We start from the raw sequence: 25613 nt of genomic DNA, 5'->3' as shown, positions 1-25613 counted from the left end.
TATTTCGAATACTTGTTTCGTTGAAAATATAATTCAAATTAGGGAATTGCCAATATACGATGGGAATATAGCTATAAGTTTAAAAGCTGTTTTTTGTTTAAAAATCAAAGCCACACTCAAGGTTTGTTCAGGTTTGACTCAAAGGCCGGCCCAGGCCACACTCCTCGACCAAAGTTTGTTGATGTTAACGTTTGTACAACGGTTATTCTCCAATCAAGAAGTTATAGTTTGATATGTAATGTGTGGTGGTTATATAAAAGAATAGGTTCTTGTTTTCTTGATAATTTTTTAATTATCACAAATAGCTGAGTTTAATTCGTTTCGACACAGTCAAAATTAACGGCAAAGATTTAACGATATTTATAGAGAAAAATGAAAAGAAAAAAAAACAAATTGAAACGGAAAAGGGAAAATACAATGCATCGTTAAGGCCAGAAGAGGACGTAATGAATTCCCTCGAAAATACAATGAACTTAAACTCTCTTTGCCATTTCTTTTCTTTTAATCTTTTTTCTTGTTTTGGTAAAATTAGTAATCTGACATCTACTGCTTTCGGTGAGGATGCAATGAACGTGTCAATTCCAATTCTTGTTGGTGCTTAAATGAACTTTCGAAGTGTTTAAGAACTTTCGATGTTTCAAAGATTGGAAAAGTTCATGGGACGACTAAAACTTGTCGTCAAGACACGCACGTTGACACATGTCAGCTATATCTCTGTTTCGTTAACCACATGAGAGCTGAGACAAGTGGGAATAAACATCAAATCTGAATTGAGGTTTCTTTGTCAAACGGACACACACGTACCTTTCTTGTTGTGACCCACATTGCCTCTAATGAGGACAAAGAAAAGCATCGGTTGTAAAACATTCACGAGTGACAGATAAACTGATTCAACCACTGACAGCTAACTAAACCACCGCCTTACCAGACTTTTTTCACTATCCCTATGGCATTCGAAAGCACAAACATGCTGGATTTTCTTTCATTATTAAACCGGACGAAGTAAACCGAAAGATAACCGAATCCAGTCTAAATCAAACCGAGAACCTGTTGTAATGTAATAACTCACAAACGAAGAGAGACATCACGTGTACAAAGAAGAAACTGCAATCATTTACGAAAGCGTTTACTACACTGCAAATGTGTTTGACACTTGTTCTTCTTCTCCGGTGGTTGTTTTCACCAGGTGGTCGGAGTTAGCTTCCGGTGTGTCTTCTTCACTCGGCGGCACAAGTTGCCAGAACATTGAAAGATACTTTTCCCATTCCTCCACAATCGTTGCTCCTTTACTGCTTCCTGTTTTCTCCTGTTTATTTATGTCAAGAACAGAAAATATAACCGAATATTCAGATCATTTTACATGGAAACAGTTGGAAGATTGAACGGGTAGGGGTATGAAGAGAAAGAAAAGAGACTTACCACATGAGCTTGGATCAGGCTCTTAAGCTGTATTTGCCCCACTTGTGAAGTCACTCGTTGGATCTTCACTATCTCTTTGTTCACCTTAGGGAGGAGAGTGTTGTCCTCGTCAAGGATATACGCCAATCCACCTGTCATACCTGCAGCTACATTTCGACCGACTCTGCAATTTCAGACAAGAAACATTAGGCGGTTAAGACACTCTTTAAGTTCTAGGTTTTGGTTTCGTGGTCGAAGAAAAGAGAGTTTTTTACTTACTTTCCAAGTACAACTACACAACCACCAGTCATATATTCACAGCAGTGATCTCCAGTGCCTTCAACGACAGCTTGAGCTAGAGAGTTTCTAACCGCGAATCTCTCTCCCGCTTTGCCTCTTACAAATAGTAAACCACCGGTTGCACCATACAGACAAGTGTTTCCTACAATAGTTGCGTCTTCAGGAAGAAAACCAGTCGACTCCACTGGTAATATCACAACTTCACCTCCGGCCATTCCCTTGAGGCAAATATTATATTAAGAGACCATGTAGAAAGAAAAAAACATTGATTTTGAGACACACCTTTCCCACATAGTCGTTGGCTTCACCTACAAGACGTATATTCATTCCAGGACTTAGAAAACATGCGAAAGATTGGCCAGCACTTCCATTGAACCTATAAGGGGTACATAGTGGATCATGTAAGTTAGTTTTCATTATATATACTCAAAGTTTGTTTTGTGTTAACTGTATCGTAGCTTACGTTAGGTTCAGTTGTCCAGCAAAACCACTGTCTCCGTATTTCTTCGCAATTACTCCTGAAATCCTACCGCAAACAGAACGGTCCACATTGTATATACTCATGGTTTTGTGAATCGTTTGTTCATTCTCAATTGCATCCATTATCTGGGAAACAATCAAAAAGTAAGCATTATTAAATCCTCTTGTAATGTAAGAATATAGTCTTCTCTCCGTTGCCATAAATACAAGCTACATAACGAAACGTTCAGTTAAATAGTCAATAAGTAAGACACTACTAGTTACCTCCGGATCCTGAAGGAGAGTATCATCAAGGACAGGACCATTTGAGTGAACCTCCTGCTTCCTGATGGAAGTACTGCTACGTTTTGGCAGCCCAACGGACTATAATTTTGAAGAAAAAGTCAGCTATACACAACGATACAACTTGCGAGTAAGCACAAAAGCAGTAAACATAGTTCCGGACTACTTACAGATAAGAGATAACTGAGGTCAAGATGAGTTTTCACGAGCGAGATATCCCTAGGCTTTAGCAAATCTGTCCGCCCAATTATGTCATCCAATTTTTCATATCCCAACTGAGCTAATATGCCCCTCACCTACGAAATTAAGATGAAATGTTAGGCATTAAAAATTGGTGATAGTTTCTGTATCAGTGATATTTCCTTGACGATTACCTCCTCTGCAATATACAAGAAGAAATTAACAAGATCACCAGGTAGACCAGGGAACCGTGCACGCAGCTCCTCTCTCTGTAATCAAGTTTAGGGAAAATTAAGTGGGAATTGGTTATGAAACTGAAAAAGAAACATGAATGTGTAAGAAGAGAATTTCAGTTTACCTGACTGGCAACACCAACAGGGCAGTTATTAGTGTGGCAAATTCGAGCCATAATACATCCTGTGGCAATCATTGCCAGAGTACCAAATCCATACTCATCGGCACCCATAGCTGCAGCAATCAACACGTCAACACCACTCTTGAAACCTCCATCAACCCTGATAATGACTCGTTCCCTGAGTCCATTTCCAATGAGCGTCTGCAACAGATTTAATCTTTAGCTTTAAATAGACATCCAGTAATTAATATGGGAGAGGGTGGAAAACTGGAGCTGATAAAAAGACTTGCGGTTTCCAGCTACCAGTGCAAACTAAAAAAACATTCCACAGCAAGATTATACCTGCTGGGTTTCAGCTAGTCCAAGTTCCCATGGGCCACCGGCATGCTTTATGGAACTTATAGGGCTGGCTCCAGTTCCACCATCATACCCTGATATCTGTAAACAGAGAAGCATCATAAATTTCAAAATTAGTTTATAACTATGTCTGCTAGTCAAAGAACATTTGAGCATATGTGATTCGTATTAACAAAAAAAGATACACTGTGAAAACTAGAAAAGGCATGATACAAGTGGTTCTTGAAGCCAAGTTCATACTGTTTAAATACCTAGCCTTAGCATGGTCCCGGAGAGTACATTTTAAAAGTAAACTGCTGGAATAATTACATGTCTTTTTGGCAGACGTTGGTTAAAGAATTCGAAAATCTGAATAGATAAATATATTCTCTAATTTCAGATCTCTCACAAACTCTGAAAGAAGTGCATACCTGTATGATATCAGCATTAGCCTTCGCTACACCTGAGGCAACTGTTCCTATTCCAACTTCTGATACAAGCTTGACTGACACTTTCGCCTTGGGGTTGACCTGAGTATTAATTTTTGTTAAGAGGGAACCCTGATTCTTAAAGTTGGCCAAATATTTACAGTCGAAGAAAGGTACCTGATGAAGGTCAAATATCAACTGTGCCAAATCCTCTATAGAATAAATATCATGATGTGGAGGTGGAGATATAAGCGGAACTCCTGGTTTAGAGTTTCTAAGTCTAGCAATATATGCGCTAACTTTTTTCCCAGGAAGCTGGCCACCTTCACCTGGCTTCGCTCCTTGAGCAACTTTGATTTCCAACTGGTCTGCATTAACCAAAAACGTCGGAGTGACACCAAAACGCCCTGAAGCAACCTATGAGAAGACACAAGGTCATTTTGGTCTTTGAAAATCATGAAGAATCTGAGTGGAGGGAATAAAGAGTTCCCAAATGACTTCCTGAGGGTCACCAGACTGTACACATGAAAATAACCACTAGTCAAGTTGACTTCTGGTACCTGCTTAATAGCACTTGTAGCTGTATCTCCATTTCGAAGACCTTTAAGGTGTGGCAGCGTTGAAGAGTACCCATCAACAACATCTGTTAGCGGCTTCCAACGGATCGGATCCTTCAAAGATAGACAGTGACTTGTTAGTAACTAATGTGGTAAATTTTGCGTTTTTATATAATCTTTAAATAGATAAGAATTACCTCGCCTCCTTCCCCTGAATTGGACTTTCCTCCCAATCTGTTCATTGCAATAGCAATGGTCTCATGAGTTTCTCTAGAGATTGCTCCAAGAGACATTCCACCTGTACAAAACCGCTCAACAATAGAGGAAGCAGGCTCAACCTTCCCAACAGGAATAGGCTTACGGTCACTTTTGAACTCAAGAAGATCGCGGAAAACCTATAGAACAGAATATATAAATTTATATTCACTTGTTCCATAATACATCATCACATAAGAAGATGAGTGTAACACTCACCGTAATAGGACGGTTGGCTAAATGCTGCTGATAGACTGCGTAGGCTGTCTCGCTCTTTTCGCGAACCGCTTTATGAAGTAATTTAGACATCTCTGGATTGTTTCCATGATATTCGCCTTTCAAATAAAAAATGACACTAAATCAAGGATAATACTCGAAAACTTGTGCATAAATAATCGCAGCAACTAATCTACAAAAGGGACAGAAAATAGTGTAGAGAAAGGTGTATGTGCATACTCAATCTTGTTATGTAAGAAAATATACAATTCAAAAGGTCTAATTAACTCGACAACGTTGTGCGTATAAACAGACGCAGTAGTATATATGTGTTTGTGCATGGACATGAAAAAGCTTATCATGAAATGCGGTTTCAGTCTAGAAAGGTACCTCCAGGCCTAAATTGAATGAAACCAAAGTTCTCTAGCCGTTTGGCTGTATCCTCAGAAAATGCCCTCACCCAAAAAGTTAAAGTTTCCCTAGCCAGCTGCAGGGTATATGAAGACTTAAGGATGAGTGGCCCGGAAACCTCTTTGAAATATAAATTAGCTTACTTGAAAGATAAGAAAAAAAGGGAAACATTCGACAATAGACGAGATCTCAGGCTTTTTTATCATAACTTTCGACAACTTTAAACTCAACGCTTCATAAGGCATTCAGAGGCAATTTAGAGAGATAAACATACAGCTACTGCCATAGAGTTTCCCATTAATCAGTATATATCTCCACTCTAGCTCCGACTATATTTATCAGATACACTTGAGCTATTCATCTGTTAAAACTTGTCACTGAGCAAGCTAAATCGACCATCTAGATAAAAGTATTAGAATACATAGAGGCTTATTACAGAACCCAAAAGCACACACATCTTTTGAGCATGTGTGCAAATAGTAGTATACGCTCCATAAGGTTTGGAAGTATTTATAAATATAGCATATAACTGAGGTCCAGAACCTTAATATCAAAGAGGTAAGAAGTTGATATCTGAGAAAAATGCTCCAACAAATATTTACTTAAACCAGGTAACTCATTAAATCTTAGTATTCCAAAAGGTTTGGGAGTAATCTGACCTCATCCAAAGTTAATCCACCAATTCGAGATGCACTACCACGGAAGGAAAAGTCAACAACCTCCTTCCCCAATCCATAAATCTCAAATATTTGTGCTCCACAATAACTGAAAACAGAGAGCTCATGCATTAAAATTGGAAATAATCACATACAGTGATAGGATCGAAAACAAAATAGATAGTTGAGAAACTAAACCTGGAGAATAACGAGATGCCCATTTTAGAAAGAACCTTAAGAAGACCAGTGTTAACAGCCTGCGGTAGCAATTCAAAGAATCTTAGGATGCTTCTTTTATTATTTATAAAGACAGTGACAGTGTTACAACAGGAATACATATATGCAAGCAAGAGATCAAATGGCTTATCAAAATTTGTCACCAATTAGAAGTTTAAAATCATTAACATGTCTGACCTTGCGATAATTCTTTTGAGCCTGTTCCATAGTTACAGTAGGCATTTTTCCGTTTCTCATCATGTTCACGGTCTTGTTGCTCAGACGCCACTGTCTGCATGTCTCCAGTGCCAGGTGCGGGCATATAGCACTGAAATATAGTTACAGACATAGAGGAAAAATTCCACATGACTTGGTGCTTTCGTATGAAAAGAAATAGCAAAACAGGAAGAAAGATCTAATGAAAAGGAAAAGTAAGAAACCTTGCTCCATATCCAATCAAACAGGCAAAGTGATGCGTACTAAAGCACTGAGCTGTATCTGCGATTATTGAAGCTGACATCCGAAGACCATTCTCGATCAGATGTTGGTGAACAGCACCAACCGCCAACAACATTGGAATTGCAGGTCGGGTGGGTTCCTGAAAAATGGACAGACTCATGAGTAAACATTAAAAGTGAAGTTATGAAATATATAAAGATAGCAAGAGAGACTTAGCGCATAGATGTTAGAAAAATAATGTGAAACGTGATAACCATAGATTTGTATGTACCGGATTATCAGATCTGTCTGAGAGAACAAGCACTTGGGAACCATTACGAACAGCTTCATCTGCAGCTTCGCAGAGTTTTAGAAGAGCCTTCTTCAAAGATCCGTCAATTCCTCTATGTATGTCAAAAAATGTGGGCAAGACTTGAGATTTCAAATGTGGATCGCTGAGCAAACCTTCAAGCTCTCGTTCATTTAGTACAGGACCAGACAAAACAACCTGCTCATGAAATTACAAGTCTGGATGAAATCTTGCAAAAGCCAAATCTATCTAAGCCAAACAAAATCCAAATTTTAAGCACTCTTACCTGTGACACATTCTGAGGCCCAACCTCCAATATATTCCCACGCTTTCCAATATTAACTTCCAGTGACATGACCAATCCTTCTCGAAGAGGGTCAATAGCTGGATTCGTAACCTGTAAGTAAACCATGTGACAAACCACAAAGGGAACCATTTCAAGGACAGTTCAATGATTTACTAAGCAAAGCACGTATTCAACTAAACTAGATCAGAAAAAACAGACATTTCAAATTGTACACTTTTAATAAGAATAACAAACCTGAGCAAACCGCTGCTTGAAATAATCATAAAGCATATGTGGCTTCTGAGACAATACAGCCACTGGAGTATCATCCCCCATGCAAAACGTCGGTTCTTTTCCCTGTGCAGCCATTGACTCAATTACCATTTGAACATCTTCGCTCGAGTAGCCAAATGCCCTAGTCCCTCAAAGTAGAATAGCCAAAATTAGTCTTGATTAAAAAAGGCAATTACAGCTACTGATGAACTTTGTAATTTGAATAAAATCAACATTTTCACCCACACAACAGATATATAACAGTTATGAAAAGTTAAAACACTTTGACTTGATCATTAGATGTTAAGCATATTAGTATATGATAGAAGCATAGAGCAGGAGAAACAAAAAGGCTTACTGTTGGCGTCGTAAGGTATCTTCAGTCTCCATGACTGCTGACGAAAGAAAAGTAGAAGGCTTCAGGGTTCGCAGGTTTTCACTAACCCACTTTCCATATGGGTTATATGATGCAACCCGCTTCTTCACTTCTGTGTTCTCATATACCTGAAATTTCACATATTAACAATAGGAGACAACTCCAAAATTATATATCGGCATGGTCAGGTGCACCAACCTGTCCACTTTCTAAGTCAACAGATATCATCATGCCAGGTCCTAGACGACCCTTCATAGTGACTTTCGATTCATCCATTGGAAGAACTCCGACCTGTATAAATGCATGACTTAGCAACTTACTGAAACCATGATATAAACAAAATTGATACTAGAGCCCAAGAGTATACTAAACAATTATCTATCTTCATTTGCAAAGCACTGATCATCTATCTCAGAAAATACTCCTAGAATTTACACTAAAAGATCACCAAGAAATTAGTTTATACTGATCATCTATCTCAGAAAACCAATTCTCATAGCTATGTCAAGAAAGAAAAACGAAAACTACCAGAACAATTAAACGAATTGGTTTTCTGACATGTCAAGCTTTAAGATTCAACATAAGCCCAACATCTGCTGGCAATCATTACCACCAAGCGTAGATAAAGAACAAGTACAAAGAGTAAAAGACAAACGCACCTCAGAGGCTACATAGACAACATTATCACTTGTCCGCCAATATCTAGCAGGCCGAAGTCCATTGCGGTCGAGGCAAGCTCCGACAGTCTTTCCATCACTGAAACAAACAACTCAAGCTAAGCTTAAAGTGTGAAAGCAGAAGAAAAGAAATTCAACAGACTTCTTTGTTTGATAAGTTTCGGAGGAATAAGGGTAACTGAAATGTCAATCTTACCTGAACAATACCAATGCAGGTCCATCCCAGGGCTCCATCTGGCCCTTGTAGTAATCATAAAAGTCTACAGCCTACATTTAAAAAGCTGATAAGAGAAGAACTTGCAAGTATCCACAATGATCAAAAGAGCAAACACGAACAATACCTCAGGGTATTTAATCATTAAGGTCGGGTGATTTTTATATGCCTCTGGCACAAGAATCATTAAAGATTCTTCTGGAGTCCGCCCACTTCTTATCAAAAGCTGCACAACCACACTAATATAAATACATTGAACTCTTGCAGCAGTAAAATCAAGTCATAACCAAGTTTTTTTTGGTCAACAGTCAGAGAAGTTTGATGTAAGCAGAATATCACAATTGCCTTTTTGCTTTAGTTCCACAAGCAACAGACCATTCTCTGCTTCTTCTTTATTTCTCCAAAAGTGAACCACAACGGGAAAACAGAAGCTAGGGGTCAAGTGACTCTTACTTCTGCTGCACTATCAAGATTAGAGGAGTCCGAAGCCTTTGGATTGCTTATGGGGCGAATATCATTTTCACGTCCATGCCACACAGGCGATCTCAGAGATGCTTCTCGAGATGTCATCCAGTTTAGGTTCCCCTGCAAAACTTGTTTGGTTTCAGTTAAAGAGGTCCTAGTTAATTCTTAGATCCAACAAACCTATGGACCAGAATAGAAGCATAACCTGTATGGTATTGATCTCCCCATTGTGTCCAAGAAACCTCATGGGTTGAGCAAGAGGCCATCTAGGACTAGTATTTGTGCTAAATCTCCGATGATAGATAGCAAAAGCAGATTTATAAAGATCATTTTGAAGGTCGGTGTAAAATAACCCAAGAACTTCTGACCGAAGCATTCCTTTGTAAACAATGGTCTGGTTAGACAAGGAGCTAAAGTAGAGCTCAGATGCCCAAGTTTCAGAAGCAACCGCTCTTTCGATCAGCTTCCTGCAAATGTAAAGCTCTCTTTCAACGTCGTCTACTTTATCTTCTTTGACAATTCTAACAAAGACCTGTTCCGTTTTCGGCATCGTCTTCTTGGCGTAATGACCTACAATGGACGGTTCTACAGGTACATCCCTCCATCCAAGCACCTCCAGACCCTCTTTCTCGAAAATACTTGTAACCACTGAAAACAAAATCTCAAACATGATTTAGCAACGAAGATATTTCATGTCATACATAATCAATACTCCTTCCGTTGTTGTAGGGATAAAAATTCGTTGTTTTAAAGTTTCAATGCAAAATTTAAGATTCTCCACTTTATTTTTCTATTGGTTGAAATATAGTTAGGTGTATACGTTACAGTGTTTTTGTTTAGGAAACGTACAAAATCATATGTTTTCTTAATATGTGTGTATAAACTTAAAACGATAATTAAAATGAAACGGAGGGAGTATGATTCTAGAGGTTCACCTTTCTTAGCTTCTTTCCTAATGTTTTCATCCCTCGGTAAAAACAACATCCCAACACCAGTATGCAGGTTATCAAAACAAGCCATCCCTTGCTTCTCAGCCCATTCGTTGAAAAGATCCCAAGGAATGGAAGTCATCAAGCCAGAACCATCACCAGAAGCGTTATCAGCACCACAGCCTCCCCTGTGCTCCATACACCCAAGCGCAATCAGAGCATCGTTTACAATCTTATGCGTAGCCTCGTTCTCTAAATGCGCGATGAATCCAACTCCACACTCTCCCTTCTCCGAAACTATATCTTCCAAGTAAGCCACCTAACAAACGACGCAAGTCAAATCCAAAAACCTAGATCAACAGGAGATGAGCATAGAACCATCCGATTACCTCAGGTTTTAGATCGGAGAAGGAAGCCGATGAGGCACCGGCCTTTGCCGAGAGCGGAGACCTGAGCGAGGACTTGAGCAGTGGAGTGAAGCTGCGAAACGCGGAGAGTTCGTTACGGCGTTTGATTCTTCTTCCCGTGGAGGTAATAGAGTAGGAGGATGATCCGAGGAAGTCAACGGAGGAGAAGAGAGACTTGGTGGAAGTTAGTTTCGCGGAGAGGAGGAGGCGAGAGACGGAGGATGAAGCTCCGGTGGCGCCGGGAGACTGTAGCGCCATGGGGTGAAGCTGTTGAGACGTAATCGCGGAGACGGCGACTGAGAAAAAAGTTGGTGAGTGATCGATCAGTGAGCACGACGACAACGCAGGATTCGAATCGCCGTCGCTATCGCTTTTTTTTTGTTGTTACTGTGAAATTTGTAAAGGTGACGAGAAGCTAATTTGTTCTTTATGCCACCAAACGCGATCGCGTTTTACAAGGTCTAGTGGTGCGTTTGGTGACGATGTGATTGCTTTGTTTATCGGTAGGAAGAGAAGTGACAATTGAATTAGACTATTTAATTAGTAGTGGTGAATAAGTGATTAGTTCAAATGAAGAACATGTTGTCGTTTCTTATTAAGCTAAGATTATTGAAATAATAATTAACTTGAACAGTTGCAGATTAAATGTCATACTATATACTTTACTCTCTGCCTCTGTAGTGAACCTAGGGACAACCTTCATAAGAAAACAAGAGGTTTTTTTTAAGAGATTCTTTGTGAAGACCTCCACAAAAAAAACGACAACAGCAGCAACTGTTGTATAACTTACAACAATTATTGGAATCTTTTTTTTTTTGGGTCAAATAATTATTGGAATCTTTACTAGAGAAAACAAAAAATAGATGTCATCATCACCTACGTAACTATATTGCCCAAAGTTGTTTACATTTATAAAACTTTGCTTGCTGTCTTGTTCAGCATCCTCTTACCAGACAGAAAGTTTCAATCTTCTTTTTTGCTTTCCTTTTGTCAACAGCTTCAAAGATACTTTGTTACCATTTTATATAAACAGGATCAGTCACAGTGGAGTTCTAAATGTGATTATTTCTTCTTACCTAGAGCAAACTTATCTTTAAAAAAAAAAAAGCAATTTGGTGGTAGCAAAGTATCTTTGATGATCCATGTTATGAGTGATTCTCCATTTATATATGGTGAAACTTGAATTTTTGCAACTATTTGAACAACAATCTTCTCTAAACTCAATATCTCTAGGAAAGGTATATTCATTTCTGTGGTTACTAACTGATTACAGTGTTTCATACAAAGGCAGAAAAGATCTGCATGTGAATTGAAACAAGCAAACAAACTGGGAGTCATACTTGCAAGTTGCTGAGCCCTTGCCAAAATATAAAGAATGTAAAAGGGTATGTATACTTCTTTCTTGGGATACAAGAAACTTCAAAAGCACAAAGACAATATAAATCATATCTCATTTGTCATCTGTGAAGACCTTGGAAATCAAGTCACCTAAACGCCTCGAGTATTATCTTGGATCATATTGCATGCTATTGTAAGTGTGTTCAAGCTTTTTGCTGATAATCCTGAAGAATGTCAATAATGCCAAAGATCGTCACCTCATCGTAGAACTCCTTATGTAGGCTCTCCCACAAGCTGAAGCTAACAGCCGCTTTTCCTTGTTGTTCTCTCTGTATGGACTAGCATGTTGCTCCCTTCTTCGCTTGTTGGGTCTTTCGCATGCTCCCTCCCATGCTTTTTTAGAACATAGCTTAATTTGTTCCTTGCTTCTTGTATTAACCTTAAAAAAGAATCTATCAAACAAAACTGGATGCTATTAGCAGCATTTAGAAGCATGCCCTCATAAACATGCACGTTCTTGTCTAGATAACAATCCTAAAGATGTACAAATACCCAAGAAATCAACAAACATATGTGACATGGGTGTTTTCTTTCTTGACTCTATAATCTCAATGTAATTGAGACAAATAAAAAGAGCTTGCTTACTTTTTCTTTCGAACTGCAGCATCATTAGATTGAATATTGTTATGGCCCATGTTCCAAACCATACAAAGATAGAGAAATTATCATAGTTATCATTATTTTTTTATTTTTTTCCATAGTTATCATTATTTTTATAAGTTAATAAAACTATTTAACGAAATAGGATGTGGAAGACTTTTGTTGTTGTTATAAAGAGAAATTGATAAGACTTTCATAAGCTTCTTGTAATTTATCAACACTTGGCAACTTAAGTTGGGTACCACAAAGTTTTCTATTAATTTATCTGTCAACACCAAATTAAAAAAAAAAGTATGTCTAGTCACATCACACATCACACGTAGTTATCATATACAATTCTAGTCCTGATGCCGACCATCTCGATTCATTGTGATCAAACAGGTCGGATCAAAATTAAATAATTGTCCAAACTCAACTTCAAGGAAACAAACTCCTTTTGCTGAAAATGGTTGAACGGCCGAATCTAATTGCTTTTTTTTCCCGACTGCAAGCTATTTGGTTCAGTTACATGGCAGTGTTGCATAGAAAGATATACAAATATATATATATATATATATATATATATATATATATACAAGGAGGAAGACCATTCTTGGTGATCATCATCATTTCGTTCTTCAAAGGCGGTTGAGGTAGCAATTTTCTGCCATAGCTGTCTTTTCCCTTAACTTCAACATAGCTTTTGCTTCGCTCTATTACATAAAAAGATAGAATGAGATACATTTCATCAAATGAAACATAAACATAACCTCAAAGTCAATACGGACCAGCATCGAGGTCTTGACCCATGTTGTGATAACCTCTTTTTAATTAATTCTTATTTTTGTATTTCGTGATAGCTTGCCTTTCTGTTTCATATTTGACAAATTTGTAAGATAATATTGAGAAACAAATGTTGGAGGCGTGACTTGTGAGGTCGGCGAGGACTAATTTAGTTTTCTAATAATGGTTCTTTTTTTAGTTTTTAATATATAGAATAGTTCTCAAAATTATTAATTATGACTGTATTTCCATATGTTAAAATTAATGGTCACTGTATTTGATATATCATATGCAGGATCATATGGTCACGATATGATTTTTAAATTCCAAATTGTATTAGAGTGATTAAAATTTTGATTAGTACATTATTGTTTATATTTTCAAACCAATACATATTTTTTTCTTAATTTGTCAACCAACATATTAAGGAATATATTCTCCTGGTTTGCAAAAAATATCAAGGTGGAAGAGGCATGCAGATCTTTCTTTAATAATAATATGAGAAAGTTAACCAAAAATAAAATACATTTCCGTCAACGGATAAACTATTAAAAATGATATGTAACATATGAAGCATTGACACTTGTAGAAAATCACATGCCACACCACAAAGAGATAACATATTCCTAAATTTTCGCTGACAACGATTACAATTACACCCCATTCTCTCGTCGACATCGTGTCATGACTCAAATCTTCTTTTTGTTTTATCTTAATTTGGAGTCTTTTGGGACATTAAGATTCAGAACAACGAGTAGATTTAAGTACTAAGCATAAGAATCCTGCATCAACCCTTGTGGAATATAGCTTTAAATGTCCGTGCCAACTTTTTACCATAAAACATGAATACAAAACTATTTATTTAAAAAATTTATAACCAGTCGTTATGAATTTTCTAGAAAATATATACTAACATAACAACCAAACCAAACGTGACAAAAATTATCACCCATCAATTATACTATTCTGATTTGTTTCCAAATTTTAAATGGAAGATTGTAAAAACGAATTTACGTTTAAAAAAAAAGTATCTCTATGATAAAACGCGATTTTTTACAGACACATGCAGACGGCGATCCATCTGAAAGAGACAGAACCATCTAAGCTCAACACTTGTCATTCGATCAGAAAGTCTTAAAATTAACGTTGCTTGTCAACTCTAATCTCTTTCACTAATCTCCTCGCTGTCGCCACGTCACCATTCCCCGCCTGTTATAACTAGCCAGCAACTCGCGTACAGAGACAGAGAGAGACAGCAAGCAATCATATCACAAAAAGCCTCAAAAAGAAATAATAAAAAAAAACGTTTGTGTCAGAAAATTCAGTGTTTACTATTCGTCTCTTACCACCTCTCTTCTATCTCTGCAAACTTCTCGAACCAACTCTCTGTAATAACAAAAAAGTGAAAAACAACAAGAATTAATCAAGTAGAACTCGTGTTTCTTGGAGTTTGTCCCAGAAAAGAAAATGGACGTGAATAACAAGGATAAGGAGAAGAAGATCGAGTTTACATTCGAAGACGATGAAGATCTTGAAGACACCAGTAAGTACGAGAACGACAGCGACAACACTGACCAAAGCGACCTCGGAGATCTCCCTGGCGACGACGACAACAACAACAACGATGATACTTTCATCTCCCAGGTTCAATGGCCTCAGAGCTTTAGGTACAGCTCTCGAATCTATTCACACTAGAATCATCTTATAAAGATCTGACTGGTTCTTCTTGGTTTCTTTACAGGGAAACGACTGATTCTTATACCATTGCTGCATCACCAATCTTCGGGTCACTCTTGAGTAATCCGAGTTTCTACACTCCGAGTTTCTACAGACAGAGCAAAAGTAATCTAGACGTTGAGTCTAAAGCCCCTTTGCTCCCTGAGAGAAACGAAGAATCCGACAAAGCCTCAGTTACACAATCAGTTTGGTCTCATAAAGGTTCATTCGCTGAAGAGTTGCCCATTGGTGGCTATGGCTGCAGCTTCACTCAAACCATTTTCAATGGTAAACTATAATTTCAATGTTCAATAAATCGCTAGGCGGTGAGCGCTATAGAGGATTATTGTTTAGGCGGAAGCTTAATCGGTTTGAAACATCATTTCGCCTAGATCTATTTTTAGAACACTGAATAGTTTAGTAAGAGTTTACATACGTTTTCTTATTTTTACAAATTTGGGAGCCTATCTATATAATTTAAAAAAAAATAGGGGGTCATAAGCCAATGCTTCATTAGTTTATACTTCAGAGTTCAGACCGGTCCTGTTTATGACTTATGATTCTTGGTTTTAGTATTAAGAACTCTGTTTTGGTTACAGCGATTAATGTAATGGCTGGAGTTGGACTACTCTCAACACCTTTCACAGTGAAAGAAGCTGGTTGGGCTAGTATGGTGATTCTTCTATTATTTGCTGTTATATGTTGTTACACTGCTACTTTAATGAAAGATTGTTTCGAGGCCAAAACCGGCATTATCACTTATCCTGACATTGGTGAAGCTGCTTTTGGCAAGTATGGTCGTATTCTCATCTGTGTAAGTCACTTTCCTAACTTCCATCTAGTTTCAGTTGTTTCTGTAGCTTTACATCTTAATGTCTTGTGTCTTTTCTTGTAGGTGATATTGTACACAGAACTATATGTAAGTGAAGGTTCTTGAAAAGCTTTTTGTTTTTATCTGAATAATCTGAGCTTAACTAGAATTTTTTTGTCTATTTTTTGTAGTCATATTGTGTTGAGTTCATCATTTTGGAAGGTGATAACCTTACTGGTCTCTTCCCTGGTACATCCATCGATTGGCTTGGGATCCGCATTGACTCCAAACATTTATTTGGAATATTCACTGCTCTAGTTGTTCTTCCAACTGTTTGGTTGAAGGATCTTCGCATCATTTCCTACCTATCAGGTACACTCAACTTCTTTTTGTTTTATTTATATTATTGGTTGGTCAAGAATCTTGAATCAGCTTTCTTTGATTACACAGCTGGTGGAGTTATTGCAACTGTTTTAATAGCAGTGAGCACTTTCTTCCTCGGTACAACGGGCGGTATAGGGTTTAATCACACTGGTCCTGCTGTGAAGTGGAATGGGATACCGTTTGCTATTGGTATCTATGGATTTTGCTATTCAGGTCACTCTGTGTTCCCAAATATATATCAGTCCATGGCTGATAAAACCAAGTTCAACAAGGCAGTGATCACAACGTAAACCAAATAGATTCTCAACTCTGTATATAAGCTTTTGAATGTTTTGATCCAGTTCTTGAATCAAAGAGGTTTTTGTTGTGTGTGTGGCTACATTGCAGTTTTATTTTATGTGTGTTGCTATATGGAGGAGTTGCAATCATGGGTTATTGCATGTTTGGTGAAGCAACCTTGTCTCAGATTACACTAAACATGCCGAAGGGATTGTTTTTCTCCAAAGTGGCTCAATGGACAACGGTTAGTTTTTTTTTTATCTTTATCATCTTTTGAAGTTCCATTTCATTACTAAAACTCCATCTTTGTTCTGTTTTGTCTTTTGTAAGGTTGTGAGTCCGTTTACAAAATATGCTCTTTTGATGAATCCACTTGCAAGGAGTATAGAAGAGCTATTACCGGAAAGGATCTCAGAGAACATATGGTGCTTTCTTCTTCTAAGAACAGCACTTGTTGCTTCTTCTGTTTGTTCTGCTTTCCTTATCCCATTTTTTGGTAAGAATGTTAAGCATATAAAGGTATCTGTTTACTGCTTAATGGTCTCAATATTCATTATTATTATTTTTTGTGAAAAATTGGCTGTTAGGTCTTGTGATGGCTCTGATAGGATCTTTTCTCAGTATACTTGTGGCTATAGTAATGCCAGCTCTATGCTTCATAAGGATAATGGGTAACAAAGCTACAAGAACACAGGTGTATATACAATATTGAGATTTTTGTTGTCTACTATTCACACTTTCTTGAAATTAGTTTATGTATATGGACACTTAGATTAACTCTGACGTTTGTTGTGTTGTGTTATGTGATACAGATGATTCTGAGTTCAACAATAGTGGTGATTGGGTTGGTGAGTGGGGCCTTGGGGACATACTCTTCGGTTGCAAAGATCATTAGGAACTATTAGATGAAGAAGATCATCATATAGTGTCTCTCCTTTTCTTTGAGTTTAATGTTTATGTTGATGCTAGTAAAAAACTTGATTAAGATTTATTTGGACTTTTGAAGTAATAAAATTAGTGAAAGGTTTGTTTTTGTATTTCTTTGTAACTTTTTTTTTAATGACCATCTTTCTCCTGTTTAGTATTGCTCAATACTTGTAAAATAAAGAGTTAATACTTATGCACAAACACACACACGCAAAGCGTGAGCCACCTAAGATAGCTCTAACAACTATAACAAAGCTCCTCCTAAGCTTTCTGTAATGTCTGAGAAGACGCGCCGTGTAGTAGTCTGACAAAACCCAAGAAACTAAGCTTTCCATCTGATTGTCTTATCCAATCCTGAAGTACAGCATGCATAGGGACTGATGATGGCCCGAGTCTGAGTTCCTGCAGTTAAAATAAACACATATCCATTCACAATTAGTATGTTTTAAGTTTCCTTCTTCACGAGTCGCTCTCTATGTGAATAAGAGAGAAAGTGTGTAAAACTCATACCGATGCAAGTTCCTCAATCATGATGGGTCTATTCCCATCTTTCTCAAACAACTCGTAAGCACGCCCTGAGTGTTCCTCCCATGTTTCCATTGCTTCCATCTGATAAACGCTTAATGCTGATGCACAGAACTCTTCAAAGTCTAGCTTCTTGTATTGAAGACAGCTTATCTGCATCCCCCCCCCCCCCCCCCCCCCCCCCCCCCAAAAAAAAAAGATTAGAACGTTTTATTAATCAATAATATAACTATAGCCTCGGTTCTTACCATGTGAACATAATCTAAGACTCCTGAATCCTTCATAGCATTAGTTGAGCTCTTTAAGATTGCCTGAGATTAATATGAAAAAACAAAGAAAATCAAGAATCAAATAATTAAACCATTAATATGAAAAAACAAAGAAAATCACTGTTTTAAAATTCTGCATGGAGATATATCCATCCTTGCTTGGCTCCAACAATGTAAACTGCTCCCTCAGATAAGCTAGCTGCTGTATAGTTAATGTCTTGGCAAGAGCCTGTAACCATGAGAAAGAAAAAGATCCATTAACTCAGCATCTCAAGTAGAATACTTAAAGCTTCTTAGAATCCAACTCACCGCTAAAGCTGACTTTCTCAGTGAAGTTGACATTATGTACACTTTCACAAGCTTGTATATGATCATATCACATGGTATCTTCATTTCATGAGAGCCTACCAGCCATGGATGACCTGAGGAACAAAAATAATCGATTCGTCACATGTAACATGTTCATATGTAAGTAATCTGGTGCTATAAACTTACACAAAGCCTGAGCCGCAGTTAATCTCTTACGGTAGTCTTTGTGTAGCAATCTTTTCACAAAATCTACAACATCAGGTGACAGTGAAGGCCAAGGAGCTTCTTCAAAACTAGGTTCTGTCTTAAGAACAGCTCGAAAGAGTTCGTACTCAGTAGGGGCCCAAAAGGGTCTACTGCCAGAAAGAAGGACGTAAGTCATCACTCCAACCATCCACATGTCAGACTCTGTCCCGTATGCACGGTGCAAGACTTCAGGAGCTACGTGTAAAGAACTCCCTACAATATCACTCAACCTCTCGTCTGCAGAGTTTCAAAACATAGTCAAACATAAGATTGAGATGGGTTTGATAGGGTCATTATTCACACATCTCTGACCTGGCTTGACATAAGCAGAGAAACCAACGCCAACTGCTTTTAGAGGAGAAGTCTCGTCCTTAGTACTGAACAGGAAGTGCTGTGGAAGGAAAACAAACAAATAGAAAGAAACATAAGTGGAAGTCATTTTGTGCGTTAACAAAAACAGTTTATTGTTGCATTCCGGTTAGGAATTCAGTTCGATTCGGTAGGTTTAAAAAAATCGGTTTTCGATTCGGCTAGACCAAATCATAGCAAAAACCCAAACCGAACTAACTAAAATAACTGAACTAACCAAATTTAAACAAAGGTATCCGAAATTTTAACAAAATTAAAGCAAAATGTAACCGAAAATTAAAAAAAAATTGGGTTAGGTTCGATAGAATTTTCAAAAGTCAAACTAACCAAGAACCGAATCAAACTTTATATCAGGTTATAATTTGGCAAAATTTAGGTCTAACCAAACTAATCACCCGAACTAACCGAACCCACATACCTAAAAACTAGTGATAATGTGATGGAAACTTGATACTAAAACATTATCATGGGTTATATAAAGTACCTCTGGTTTGAGGTCACGGTGAACCACACCTTGTAGATGACAGTAAGCTACAACACTAAGAATCTGAACCATTACATGTTTAGCATCATCTTCTGCGTATTTGCAACCCCTAATGAGATACAAGCTCAACAAAGTCAGTTACATCAAAACACAATTAAGTACAGACAATAGGCCTGGGCGTTCGGGTACCCAATCGGGTTCGGATCGGGTATTTCGGGTTTCGGTTCTTTCGGGTTTCCAATACAAAGACTCATTCGGGTATATATAAATTACGGGTCGGGTTCGAGTCGGGTCCAACCGGGTTCGGGTGGGTTCGGTTCCGAGATTGAAGAACCGTAAAGTAACCAAATACTCATCACATAAACACTTACTTTGAACTGTTTGCAGCTTTGAAGATGTTTATGGAGGTTAGATGTGCCAAAATTAGGCACACAAGCAAAAGTGTTGTTGCAATAGTGACATATACATTTGTTTTGGTTGTCTTCTGTTCTTGTGTAGTGCTCCCAAATAGCTGATCTACTCATCATCTTCTACTCTTGTTGGCTCTTGACTCTTATGAATAGAGAAAGATTACCACAGAGAGTTTGGAATATAAAGACTTCATCAGTTTCAAACTTTGAAAATTGCAGTTTGAATTGTATAAATCGAGACTGAAGGAGTCAAAGGGGTTTGGAAATAACAATAATAATGGCAGAAACACATAGGTAGAGGTATAATTAAACTGAAAATTTCATTCCATATTTGAAAAAGGAACAAAACACACACCAATCCTTTTCTTAACCGCAATGCAAGTTTTCAAAACAACAAAGAACCAACAACAAACAACAACAAGAGACCAAACTAAAAAACAAACCGAGAACATCAAAATATTGCAAAGAAACGAACCAAGCACATCCGCAACTCAAAGCGCATCATCCACTTCTCCAAAGCTCCTCCTTGACTCATTCTTCTTGTGTTGGTTGAGAATCAAACTCTGAAACAAGTTATAAAGAAAAGCATTGTCAAGAAAATATTATATAAAAGTTATAAGTGATAACTGATTAGTTATAAGTGATATACCTCTCTTGAGCTTGTCTTCATACTCGAATTCACTTAGAATCTGTTCCATTGTCACCACTCTGCCTTCACTGCCACGCATGTCTGCCTTCATCCATTGCTCAGAACACATTAGAACTTCAATCATATAGTGAGTTAGGCAACTCCTATGAGGGTTAATGATTCGGCCACTAGTGCTAAAGGCACTTTCAGAAGCAACAGAAGAGACTTGAATGGCAAGGACATCACGAGCAATCTCTGCAAGAATAGGAAACTTGGAGTAATGCACCTTCCACCAAGACAGAACATCAAACTCCACTCCAAGCATGGTTCTCGGATTGACAACACTCTCTTTCAGATAAGTTTCCAACTCATCTTGTGCTTCTCGAACTTCTATCAGCTCAACCAACTCCTCATACATGCAATCCATCCTCTCATACCCAAAATCATCAATCAAGTCGATCCTTTCATCCGTTGTCTGCTCCTGGCTACCAAATGATGCAGCTTGTGTCGGCTGAGATGCTTCAACGCCTAAACCAGGACCAAACCGAGCACTGTACTCTTTGAACAGATCGCAAAGGACAATCATGACAGACTGAGACATTTCTTTAGCATCTGTGGTATCTTTCCCGTAGAGTTTCTCAAAACACATCTTAGCAAACTGCATCTTCTTCCTAGGATCAAACACTGTTGCTACTATCAACATCTTGTTGATGTTCCTCATACCATCCCAATACTTATCGAATTTCTTAACCATCTCCTCAGCCTTAGCCTTCAACTCTAAGTCTAAACTATTAGTCAATCCTATCAGGTTCTTCTCTATTGTTACTATCTCACCGTAACACTTAAAAGAGTTCAGAGAAGTGGATGCTGATACAACCAAGGTAGAGTTGTAGAAGATAACGAGGAACCGGACTAACCTCTCAATCGCCTTCCAGTCTACCATCTCAGGAGGTCCAATGCGCTTGATTCCATTATCAAACTCCAAGAAGTAATCATTGTATAGCATGTCCTCTGCCTCCATCTTGTTGAATGCAACCCTGAACTCAAGAGCCTTTGACAACATCAAATAGGTAGAGTTCCATCGAGTCTTGCAATCTAAAGGCAAACTGCCTCTTGTTAACTTCCCTGAATCAACCCTCAGTTCAAACGATCTTAGCCTAGTAGTGTTTGATCTTACATAGCAAATAGCATTACGAATAGCAGAAACATTAACATCCACAGCAGCCAAACCATCTTTCACTATCAAGTTTATGATGTGTGCAGAACAACGCAAATGCATATAATCCCCAGAAAGCACCATTGCATCATTACCAAGCAAACCAAAACTAGTCTTAAACTTCCTAAGAGCCGATGAATTTGCAGTTGCGTTGTCAACAGTGATGCAGAAAATTTTTTCTATACCCCAATCAGCTAAACACTCAAGTAGAACTGTTGAAATGGTCTGACCTTTGTGATCAGTGATGTACTTAAAGCCGAGGATCAGCTTCTTCAGTTTCCAAGATGCATCAATGAAATGAGCTGTGATCACCATATAACTAGCACCTATACGAAACCAAACAAACACAAGTTAGTCTTGAGCGAAACCAAACAAACACAAGTTAGCCGAGGATCAGCTTCTTAAGCTAAGGAAAACTAGCATCATTACCTGTAGCTTGAGCGACCCATATATCAGTTGTAAGAGACACTCTCTGTTTGTTAACTTTGAACCATTCCTTCAGTGCAGCTTTCTTCTTCACATACATCTCAACAATGTGTCTTGTTGCGGTCCTCCTCGACTGTGGCTTGGGCAGATTCACTTTGTTGCAGAACCACTTCCATGCTAAGCTTTCAACAAAGGAAAGTGGCAGCTCACCAATGACAAGCATCTCGTTTGTAGCTTCCCAGACCACAGCATCTGAAACCTTGGCGTCCTTCAGATAACCATCTTCATTGATCGCAGGCTGAATACGAACCATTCCCTCTTCCCAAGCTTTGTAGTGTTTGCAGGTGGTAAGATGTTTCTGCAGGTTAGACGTCCCTGATTTGGTTGGACAAGCGAACGTCTTCTTGCAATAGTGACAGACGCATTTGTCTCGATTCTCTGTCGTCCTTGTGTAGTGTTCCCAAACACTTGACCGTACGCTAATCGTCTTAGTTGCCTTCTCTGGTTGAGACGTAGCTCTGCTTGAGCCGGGGACTTCTTTTCTTTTTCCTCTACTATCAGGAGTTGAAAACTCTTGTTGTGTTCCATCTATCTCCTGCTCTCTTTGATTGCCATTGTCTTTTCCATTCGGAGTTGTTGATGAATCCATCTACAAAATATAAACAAGATAATCAGTCAACAACAATGAACCGTGATTGAAGAATAATAATGAAAGATCGATCAAACTAGAGATCAAATACGAACGTATAAAGAATCAATCGAAAAAAAAGAAATAAGAATTAAGTGTTTCGGATTGTAAACCTTAGACTGAGTTGTTTCGCTGTGAATTGTGAAGGAGCTGCATCGATCAAGACTCTCCATTTATAGAGAATCAGATGTAGGGTTTATGTGATTCGGTTTCGATTCTCTCAGAGACGATCGACGTTCTCGAGAGGAGTCGCCGTCTCCACGAAGAGGAAGAGGTGGATTGAAAGAATCAAAGAATTAAAGCTTAATGCTTTACGGTCGGGCGTGATGTTTTAATTAGTGCTTCGGTTCAATCGGATACTCAAATGAGTATCGGTTATTAACCGAACCGAACCGTAACCCGAACATAGTGAAATACAAAACCCAAACGGGTATTTCTGAAGAACCGAATCTACCCGAAACCCTGTTTTTTCGGTTCGGTTACGGTTTGGGTCCTCGGGTCCGGTTTTTGTGCCCAGGCCTACAGACAACGAGCATTAAAATTTAGTACCTTTCAATTATTTTCTCAAAGAGATTACCACCTTTACATAATCTGAATAAAAAAACAAGAGATTAAATTATTATTAAAAGATGAACAAATGAGATAAGAGAAATGATGTATATATATATATATACTTACTCCATGACAATATAAACGTTTTCATCATCTTCAAACGCGTCATAGAACTGGACTAAGTTCTTGTGACCAGTCAAAGCCCTCATTATCTTAACTTCTCTACTAACATCCTCGACCATAAGTGCATTCGTCAACTGAAAAAAACACTAAGCAATGAGTCCAACGAGTCAACGAGTAGCTCAAGGAGATAAAATAAGCAAACCTTGGCTTTATGAATGACTTTAACAGCAACTTCTTGACCCTTCAGGCTGCCTTTTTTACCCTTGGCAGAGCAAGTGTACCCCAAGTCTCCACGACCCACCTGGCCATCTATCTTGTAGTGTGTGGAGAAATGTCTCGAGAACCCGAAGCTCTTGTTCAGACCCACCTCGTTGGCTTCATCAGTTTCTGCGGAAACTTGGCGGCGGCTCTGTCTTGATCGCTGTTCAATGGGTTTACCATTACAGATCCCCATGAGTTTAGAACTGAGAAGTGAACAAGACTAAAGAGTTTTGGTTCACACCACAAAACAAGCTTTGATTGATCAGTTAGTTCTCAGGAAGAGCATGATCATGTGGTATAATCTGACGATCTTTTGACAATCATCATGCTAATAGAGTGAGAATTTAGACGAAGAGATTAGAGGAAGATAGACCACACGCAAAGATTGGGGAAGAAGAAGGAGAGAAGCTGAGTTTCGTACCAAACACAAGGAAAAGTCAAGTAAAGACAGTACATGAAGCAAAAGCAAAGTGTTAAAGAAAGAAAAAAAAAGCAAGAGAAGAGCCAAGTCAATAATTCAGTAGACATGTACACTGGACAATACCAAGATGGCAAAATACTATTAATGTATTTTTTCACTGATTTCCAAATAATATAAAAATATTTATTCATTCAGTTTCGGTAAAAAGTTCAGTTAAAAAAATAGTTATTACAAAAAAAAAACCTATGTTTTTACTAAGTTTTGGTCCAGCTTCTACAAAGAGTTGGTGCCTTTTGACGTACGGCATATAGGCTTGGTTAGAGTAAGAGACGTGGTCTTGTTTGTAACTGAAGTGTGACAAGAGTTGTCATGTCGGAGTCACTGTCACTATGGACTGCTCTACTCAAATCTATAATTTGGGCCTTTCCCTGAAAACCCCTATGAAGGGGGTCCAAGTTTCTTTAGATGGGCTTACGTCCTCTATTCTTTCTGTCTGTTTGTTTTTATTATATCAATCCATTGAAGAGTTTAATGGTATTGTAAAGATCAATTTAATCATTTCATTTATTCGAGCAATGGAAGAAAATAAAAACTGATCCATACCACAGAAAACTGAGATATGTGTTGTTGACTAGTGATTGTCTCAAGAGTTTGAGTTTTATAAGTAGTAAAGCCTCGGACTAAGCCCTAAAACTATATTAAAATGACTGTTGCATATATTTATTATCAAAAGTTTTCGAGAAACATATAAAACATAGTATAATGTTCAAAAAGAACAAAAAATTAAAACATAGTGTATCTCTTGATATAATAATCAGGCATACATAAACGAGTTTTATATGCGGGTATAATATAAATATATTGTTAACCATTGTGATCTTTCATAGACACTAATTTAACCAATGTTTGTTTTCCTTTTAAAATATCTACCATTTAATAATATTTTGATATTTTGCTTATGTTCATAGTAGTCTTATATGATTGGGACTATTAAATTAAATTAACTTAATTGTATAAGAAGAATTAGATCAATGATAAAAAGGTGTTGACATGATTATGTATGTTTAGCACACACTAAAAAAACTTGATTGTATGTTCTGACATGCTACAATTTTACATAATTCAAAGCTCAAGCTCATTTTTTGTATAGGCTGTTTGAAACATTATGTGCCAACAGAAAACTAGTTTAAATGTTAAAACGGATACAATACTATGCTGATGAGGTTACTACTTCCGTATTTTAGGGATTCAAAATTTCCGGTAAACCCCGAAGTAAGTGAAAAGGTTCCCACAATATTGTCAGTGTTGCTAAACAAGAACATTTGACCGAAGACAACAAGAACACATAAAAAAACAAAAACACA

The 25613-nt window shown here is 37.8% G+C and overlaps 3 protein-coding genes across 6 annotated transcripts; 1 reads left to right on the top strand and 2 right to left on the bottom strand.

Moving 5' to 3' along the window:
- Positions 1 to 956: 956 nt before the first annotated feature.
- On the bottom strand, positions 957 to 10940 carry LOC103865867 (ferredoxin-dependent glutamate synthase 2, chloroplastic). Its single transcript, XM_009143725.3, has 32 exons — positions 10428 to 10940; positions 10045 to 10357; positions 9315 to 9757; positions 9098 to 9229; positions 8772 to 8870; positions 8627 to 8697; positions 8413 to 8509; positions 7952 to 8044; positions 7736 to 7881; positions 7360 to 7519; positions 7105 to 7215; positions 6801 to 7016; positions 6511 to 6668; positions 6269 to 6398; positions 6053 to 6111; positions 5858 to 5963; positions 5178 to 5274; positions 4791 to 4906; positions 4514 to 4711; positions 4320 to 4430; positions 3937 to 4176; positions 3763 to 3861; positions 3338 to 3433; positions 2999 to 3196; positions 2835 to 2909; positions 2631 to 2756; positions 2443 to 2541; positions 2162 to 2304; positions 1981 to 2074; positions 1678 to 1916; positions 1420 to 1582; positions 957 to 1306 (listed from the first exon to the last, which is right to left on the bottom strand). The coding sequence occupies exons 1-32, from the start codon at positions 10701 to 10703 to the stop codon at positions 1130 to 1132; spliced, it is 4881 nt and encodes a 1626-aa protein (XP_009141973.1). The 5' UTR covers positions 10704 to 10940; the 3' UTR covers positions 957 to 1129.
- Positions 10941 to 11373: 433 nt separating this feature from the next.
- On the top strand, positions 11374 to 17432 carry LOC103865864 (amino acid transporter AVT1A). The gene is made up of 10 exons (XM_009143724.3): positions 11374 to 14872; positions 14947 to 15209; positions 15521 to 15735; positions 15817 to 15840; positions 15924 to 16104; positions 16183 to 16402; positions 16504 to 16639; positions 16726 to 16891; positions 16983 to 17089; positions 17208 to 17432. Exons 1-10 carry the CDS (start codon positions 14673 to 14675, stop codon positions 17298 to 17300), a joined length of 1605 nt encoding a protein of 534 aa, XP_009141972.1. The 5' UTR covers positions 11374 to 14672; the 3' UTR covers positions 17301 to 17432.
- Positions 17410 to 25571, bottom strand: LOC103865866 (CDPK-related kinase 1). 4 transcript variants are annotated; one of them, XM_033289955.1, is made up of 11 exons: positions 23770 to 25571; positions 23571 to 23701; positions 23442 to 23483; positions 19525 to 19633; positions 18984 to 19062; positions 18612 to 18908; positions 18426 to 18538; positions 18238 to 18345; positions 18096 to 18158; positions 17958 to 18000; positions 17410 to 17724 (listed from the first exon to the last, which is right to left on the bottom strand). In XM_033289955.1, coding segments are annotated over exons 1-11 (1239 nt in total). In that variant the 5' UTR covers positions 24022 to 25571; the 3' UTR covers positions 17410 to 17722. The 4 variants fall into 4 exon arrangements, with proteins under 4 accessions (XP_033145846.1, XP_033145845.1, XP_033145843.1 ...); XM_033289954.1 differs by having other exon boundaries at positions 17833 to 18000; positions 23770 to 25566; XM_033289952.1 differs by lacking the exons at positions 17410 to 17724; positions 17958 to 18000; positions 18096 to 18158; ... (4 more) ...; positions 19525 to 19633; positions 23442 to 23483 and adding exons at positions 20232 to 20497; positions 20584 to 22104; positions 22208 to 22853; positions 23006 to 23411 and having other exon boundaries at positions 23770 to 23861.
- Positions 25572 to 25613: the final 42 nt, after the last annotated feature.

Source organism: Brassica rapa, chromosome A04, assembly GCF_000309985.2.
Source record: "Brassica rapa cultivar Chiifu-401-42 chromosome A04, CAAS_Brap_v3.01, whole genome shotgun sequence".
In the NCBI taxonomy this organism is placed as follows: Eukaryota; Viridiplantae; Streptophyta; class Magnoliopsida; order Brassicales; family Brassicaceae; genus Brassica; species Brassica rapa.
The sequence above is the reverse complement of the archived record's forward strand: the minus strand, read 5'-3'. Positions and strand labels throughout refer to the sequence as shown.

Coding starts and splice junctions, on each gene's coding strand:
- LOC103865867 (XM_009143725.3), bottom strand. CDS start 10,703: ATGGCGCTACAGTCTCCCGGCGCCACCGGAGCTTCATCCTCCGTCTCT. Junction 8,045..8,412: donor TTGTCTATGTAGCCTCTGAG/GTGCGTTTGTCT, acceptor GCATTTATACAG/GTCGGAGTTCTTCCAATGGA. Junction 3,434..3,762: donor CTAATGCTGATATCATACAG/GTATGCACTTCT, acceptor CTCTGTTTACAG/ATATCAGGGTATGATGGTGG.
- LOC103865864 (XM_009143724.3), top strand. CDS start 14,673: ATGGACGTGAATAACAAGGATAAGGAGAAGAAGATCGAGTTTACATTC. Junction 15,736..15,816: donor ATGGTCGTATTCTCATCTGT/GTAAGTCACTTT, acceptor CTTTTCTTGTAG/GTGATATTGTACACAGAACT. Junction 16,403..16,503: donor AACAAGGCAGTGATCACAAC/GTAAACCAAATA, acceptor GCTACATTGCAG/TTTTATTTTATGTGTGTTGC.
- LOC103865866 (XM_033289952.1), bottom strand. CDS start 23,065: ATGGAGAGTCTTGATCGATGCAGCTCCTTCACAATTCACAGCGAAACA. Junction 22,105..22,207: donor ATGGGTCGCTCAAGCTACAG/GTAATGATGCTA, acceptor GGTTTCGTATAG/GTGCTAGTTATATGGTGATC. Junction 20,498..20,583: donor TGAAGACAAGCTCAAGAGAG/GTATATCACTTA, acceptor AACTTGTTTCAG/AGTTTGATTCTCAACCAACA.